This window comes from Metopolophium dirhodum, chromosome 3 (assembly GCF_019925205.1).
Source record: "Metopolophium dirhodum isolate CAU chromosome 3, ASM1992520v1, whole genome shotgun sequence".
Classification (NCBI taxonomy): domain Eukaryota; kingdom Metazoa; phylum Arthropoda; class Insecta; order Hemiptera; family Aphididae; genus Metopolophium; species Metopolophium dirhodum.
This window is the reverse complement of record NC_083562.1, coordinates 12,573,109-12,579,410: the sequence shown is the minus strand read 5'-3', so window position 1 is coordinate 12,579,410 and position 6,302 is coordinate 12,573,109. Positions and strand designations below refer to the sequence as shown.

At 28.8% G+C, this 6,302-nt stretch overlaps 1 protein-coding gene across 1 annotated transcript; it reads left to right on the top strand.

The window, feature by feature from the left end:
• Window positions 1–961: 961 nt before the first annotated feature.
• On the top strand, window positions 962–4,481 carry LOC132942074 (uncharacterized). Its single transcript, XM_061010376.1, has 2 exons — window positions 962–1,120; window positions 3,667–4,481. Exon 2 carries the CDS (start codon window positions 3,813–3,815, stop codon window positions 4,224–4,226), a length of 414 nt encoding a protein of 137 aa, XP_060866359.1. The 5' UTR covers window positions 962–1,120; window positions 3,667–3,812; the 3' UTR covers window positions 4,227–4,481.
• Window positions 4,482–6,302: the final 1,821 nt, after the last annotated feature.

Here is a 6,302-nt window from a genome sequence, read left to right as displayed (position 1 = left end):
GGTCATATGTTAACATTAATTTAAACTTTAAAACTGAGTTTTCAATATCGAATTAGTATTAAATTAATATTACGATGCTATGTGAGTAATAACTAATAACGAGTAAGTATATATAATAATTTTTGTTTTTGTATTTTCACAATTCCACATTTATTTGTTCTTATAGTGTTAGAAATTTTTTCAGAAATTATTTTTTTAATATTTTGGGATTTTTTTTTCTGAGTGCCTGGTAGATATCTTTAATGTTCTATTGTCAATCAAGGATGAAAAATATATATATAAATTTCATTAGGTAGAAAATGAGTATGGAAGTTATTATGCCTGCGATTCTGAGTATAAATTAAGGATACGTGATTTATTTAGGAGTTTTATTATTATGGACTTATTAATATTAGTTTGGTCATAATACTTCATGACGTACATACTGTACAGACTTGTCGCTTGCCTGTACAGACTTGTCGAAGCTTGTACCTACCAAGATCGAACACACACACTAGCTTGAACGCGCGTGTTTAACTAGCACTCACTTTCATTTCGTATGTTGTCGATTTTTGTTTCAACTAAAAGTTCTGTTAACGACTAGCCATATTTTAATATTCTAATTAATATTTTTATTAGAATATAAAACTATTAGTTTGTTACTAAAATATAAAATTATAAAATTTTGAATATGAGTGATACGCGATATTGGTCTAAAGAATTTACGACTACTTTTTTAGAAAAGTATCGTGAATTCCCATGTCTTTGGAAAATAAAATCCAAAGAATACTTAAACAAAAACTTAAAAAGTGCCGCGTATGATGAGCTCGTCGATTTATGCAAAACAATCCATCCTGCAGCAAACCGTGACTTCGTGGTGAAAAAAATCCAAGGACTTCGAGGTTCCTACAGGAAAGAACTGAAAAAAGTTTTAAATTCAAAACGTTCTGGCAATGGAGCTGATCAAATTTATAAGCCGACTCTCTGGTATTATGATTTATTAAAATTCACCATAGACCAAGAAACTCCATCAAACAGCATATGTAATATTGGTAACATATGTATCAATGTTTCTGATAGTTGTAACGATGAAACAAATGAGGAAACAAATTTTGAACAGAATAATGACGACGATGATGGAGTAAGTATTTGAAATATTTTATTTTTTAAATTATTCTTAAAAAAATGATAAATTTATCCTTACAGCATAGGTATTATAAAAATGTTATTTACTTACATAATATTATAATTTTTTCTCATTTAATGGATTCCTTCCTATTTTAATAGTTAAATTAAAAAAAAAAATTTAATATTTCCAAATTAAAATAAATACTAATGCCATTATTTAAATTTATACTTAATAATTTTAATACCTTATAAATTGTAGATTGTAATGTGTATCTTAATTACCTAATTATATTTTTATAGTTGTTGAGCTATCATATGTACACTATATAGAAGCTAATAATAATAATAAAAAAATTGTATATTTACGAAAACATCTTTATAAGTAGGTACTAAAAAAAAAATTATACATATTTACATGTATCAAATATTATTAATAATGATATCAATAACTTGCTATATCATATGAATATAATTTTAAACCAAAAAAATATTTTTTTTCGTAGAATTAGGCTCTTCCCGATTTCAGGATATTGTCTTGCCATTCCACTGAACCCTCATTATTAAAAAAATCCTTATATTGTTCACGGTTCATTTTGGCAAGCCTAGAAATGGAGGCATTACGAGGAGGTTGTAAACCTTCAAGTTCACTATTGGTATCTCTCCATTCACCGTCTTGTAAAATATGATTGTTATCTTCCCTATCAAATGTAGAACTTGAAATGTAGGAGCCCCCACGTTTTCTTAAAAAATTATGCAAAATGCATATGGCTAATACTATGTAGGTGGCTTTTTCTGGGGCTAAATGTATAGCGCTTTGCAATACTCTAAACCTTGCGGCAATCAAACCAAATGCATTTTCCACACAATTCCTGGCTCTTGATAATCGGTAGTTAAAGATCCGTTTTTCATAGTTTAATTCTCTTTGAGAGTATGGTTTTAGAATATTTTCACTCAACGAAAAAGCTTCATCAGCGAGAAATACGAAATTCATATTTTTTACAGTAACTTCGTTTTTGGGGAGATGTAATTTGTCCTGATTTAATAATTCAAAAAATAAAGTACTTTCAATCACGCCACCATCCGATATTCTTCCATTTTTAACGACATCAACGTACGTAAATTCATAATTACTGTTAACAATAGCCATCAATACGATACTATAAAAACCTTTATAGTTATAATATTTAGCTCCTGTATTGGGGGGTTGTACAATTCGAATATGTTTTCCGTCGATCGAGCCGCCACAGTTTATGAATTGCCACTGATTTTAAAAACCGGTGCCGATATTTCTCCAGTCATCTGTGTTAGATGGAAACTATAGGAGAAAAAAATTTAATTTGTAATAAAATATTTTAAATTCATGTTTTCTATTTAATGTATTTTAGATTCTGAGTGGAGCGATGAATATATTATTGTGTGATTTTTTATATAGTTTTTTTTATTATTTTTTGGTTATTTAATTAGTAATTTCATCCAAATTTGAACTTAAAATAACTATTAAAATAAACTTTCTTTGAATATTTTTTTAAATTTTTTTGCAGCAGAATTAACTATTTACGTGGAACCTTGTTTCAAATTTTCAATCCTTAGCTATAAAAGTTAAACATTTTATACATTTTTAATAACCAAGAAATTTGTAAATTTTCAATTAAACAAATTTCGTCAAAATTTGAACTTTAAATGGTTATAAAAATAAAAACGTGCCTATGTATTTTTAATATTTTCAAACTTCTATTATATTAGGAATTGATGAAATAAATATTTGGTGTAAATTTCAAGTCTACTATTATTCGGTTTTATATAACAACAAAACAAGAATATCGGTACAAAAGAAATTGAGTGAATATCTAATATTGTAATTCAAATGCTCATAAAAATTTAATTTGACTTTCCTGTAGAAATTTTTTTGTCATGAATAATCTTGTATAGAATTTTTAAACCTTAGATTTAAAAAGAAAAATTTTTATGAATATCTAACTCAAAATAAATTGCAAATTTTCGTGATTTTTACGTATTTTGTCAAAATTCGAACTTTCAATGCTTATTAAAAAAAATTGTGACTATGTATTTTTAATATTTTTTAACTACTATTGTGACAATGTATTAGGAGTCTTGTTTTAAAAATTTAATTTTGAAGCTTTTTACCCAACGAATACAATTTTACTGTCATTTATAAAAAAAAAAATTAAAAATATCGAGTATTTTAGATGCCTATAAATAGCTGAAATATTTTGAAAAAAAAAATTATATGAAGACAATGTCACTTTAAAAAACTACTAGAATATATGTTTCAAGTTTTTACGACTTATAACTTTTGAATAAAAACAAATATCAAAATTCGTTTGGAGTCAAATCGTTGTTTTACGTAATTTCGTAAAAGTTTGGTAGGTCTACCCCCCATGATTGTTGTTCGGGACGGCTCTGGTTTTTTTTTTATTTAAAAATAGAAAAATTAAAAAAGTGAACAAAAAGTTATTTCATTTGCAAATAAACCTTATAATTTTTTTATATACTCTGTATTTACATATGACAGGTTCTTTAAATTGATAATTTATTTAGGGATCAGTGTTGGAGCTTACAAATATAGATACAGCTAGTATTATAGATCAGCCAACAACTTCGAAGTTTTTCTCTGCTCCTCAGCCAGCACAGACACTGTGTTCCACTAAAAAAAACGCACCGTTGCAGATCGCCAAGTGGAATTTATGAAGGCGTGTACCCAGGCACTAAGTCAAAGTGCAGAAATAAATGAGTATGATGCGATTGGAATTAACGTAGCGGCGAAATTAAAAAAGATGGAAAATAAACAGAGTATTTATGCTGATCTTTTGATTAACAATGTCTTATCTAAGGGATTATTGGGATCATTAACTCCAGAAACTGATGTTTATGAACCAGAAGGAACAAACATTCGAAATGATGAATTGTATTTCTCCAACTTGCAGCAAAACAATACACCTGAAACGATAGTCCCACATATAAATTATGATCTTCAAACGCCTACACTTCCTTTAAACCACCATATTTTATCGATGCAATCTTATAATAGTTCAGCTCCAGTATATTCTCAATTGTCAAATGTTAGTGGCTCATCTTTAAACAGTTCTCCTCAAGAGTAACAATTCTATTATAATTATATTTTTATAATTTTATTACATTATTTACTTTTTTTATTATAACTGGTAAAACAGTATTTCAATTATTTTTTTTAATTTGATATAAGTGACTCATTTTTAAATATTTTATTATTTTGTTCTTTAATAATTTGGACTATTTTTTATAATGATATCTTGTGGAAAGGTATTGCATTTTTTTTTAAATACAACTAAGTTGAGTTGAACAAGTTTTTTATTTTAAATTGTTATTAAAATATATTTTGTTTTACCTTCATATATTCTGCTCTTAGACTTTCGTAAATTGCTAGACATGTCTCTGGAATAATGTGTGATAGACTAGGAGCAGATATTCTCATACTGAACTTCAGATCTTCGTAAGATCTCCCCGTTGCCAAAAATCGCAGTGTTGCTACCAAACGTTCTTCTGGACTAATAGACTCACGCATAATTGTGTCTTGCTTTTTTATCATAGGGCCCACTATCTTCAACAGGAAATCAAAATCTTCACCGTCCATTCTTAGGTAGTTTTTAAAATCGTCCGGATAATTTTGGCGGAGCTCACGTAATAAAACAATATCACTAGATTTTTTTCAGTTTAGTTTCCAAGTCTTAACCCACTTGGAACGTTTTTTTTTATTCAATGAATTTAAATATGAAACTACACCCATAGACGCAATGGCAATTTTTTTTTGCTTTACATTTAACATAGTGATTAAGTACAATTTTATTAAAATAAGTGAATGTATAAAAAAAAAAATTTTAAAAACGGGTATTTATTTTTATATAATATATTATATTAATTAACATATATTTTAAATAATTTTTTATTTGAAAATACTTCACTAAAGAACACCTAAATCAAAACTCAACGACACAACGACACAACGACACAACTAGGACTAAAAGAAAATCACATGGTTTGGTAAGATACTTCCCGCTAAAACTGTGTGAAATACACACACGCCACGCGCCGTTCTAAACACGCGCGAAAACGCTGAGTTTTGGCCTTTACACGGACGCGCATGGTACGTAGGTGCTAGAGTACAGGTAAAGCACACATGATTGGCGTGTGCTAGTTGTTGGGAACACAGTTTTGGCGCGTCACACGCGAAGAACGTGATAAATAACGCGCTCCAGGCGCGTCCGTTCCAAGCGCGCTCGAAATCGCTTACGTCTAAAGGGTGCTAATAGATTACCTATAAATCACATTTTTTTATTTAAATCCCGGTAGTCGAGTTTTGGACAAGTACCTACATAGGTAACTTATAATAATTCATATTGTAATTTAATTAGGTACCAAAAAAATATGACTTCTCAAACACTGTGTCTAGAGGAACTGGTGGGATAATGCATTCGAATAATAAAATGCGGACCAGTTTCGCACAGTTAAATTTTGCATGCGAACTATAACTGAAATAGATAACCAGAATAGGTACATTGCTGATCACAAAGTACTTTCTGTAAAAGTACATACGATTTAATATTTATCAATAGACTGTATAGATACTTAGTATAATATAAAGTTCTATGGATTTATCATAGTAAATAATATATTTTATAATATCTATGGCAATCGTCAATTGTCGACATTCGTCGGCGACGATAAACAATTTTAATAATTTCAGTGAACAAATAAGTAATAAGCCATCGATATAGACCGACAGTTATGAGCCGTATACATTATAATGTAAGTTTTAACACAAACTCACACATTTCGTTATGATCAGGTATTCAGGTTATTTTCATAATATATTTTGATACTTTCAAGTTTCAGTTCAGAGCGAGATGAAGATGGATAAAGATAGTTTCTTCGGCGACGGCGGCACTCTAGCTAGGTTTCACCGGAAGAGTCGATGCTTACGCGTAAGTTTGTTTTCATATTATTACTATTTTACATTTACTTTTTAGGCTTAAATTAAATATTTATTGCCACGGACAATCTGTTAACTGGGTTACGTAGAAGCATTTATAAGTTTAATCCCAAAAGCGCAATGTATAAAATGTATAAAACCTAACCCGTGTGGCCGCGTGACATAAAATAGGAATTATTCTTGTTTTTTTAAATAATTTTTTCGAAAA

Excerpts from the sequence above, each read along its gene's own strand:
- LOC132942074 (XM_061010376.1), top strand. The coding sequence starts at position 3,813 with ATGAAGGCGTGTACCCAGGCACTAAGTCAAAGTGCAGAAATAAATGAG.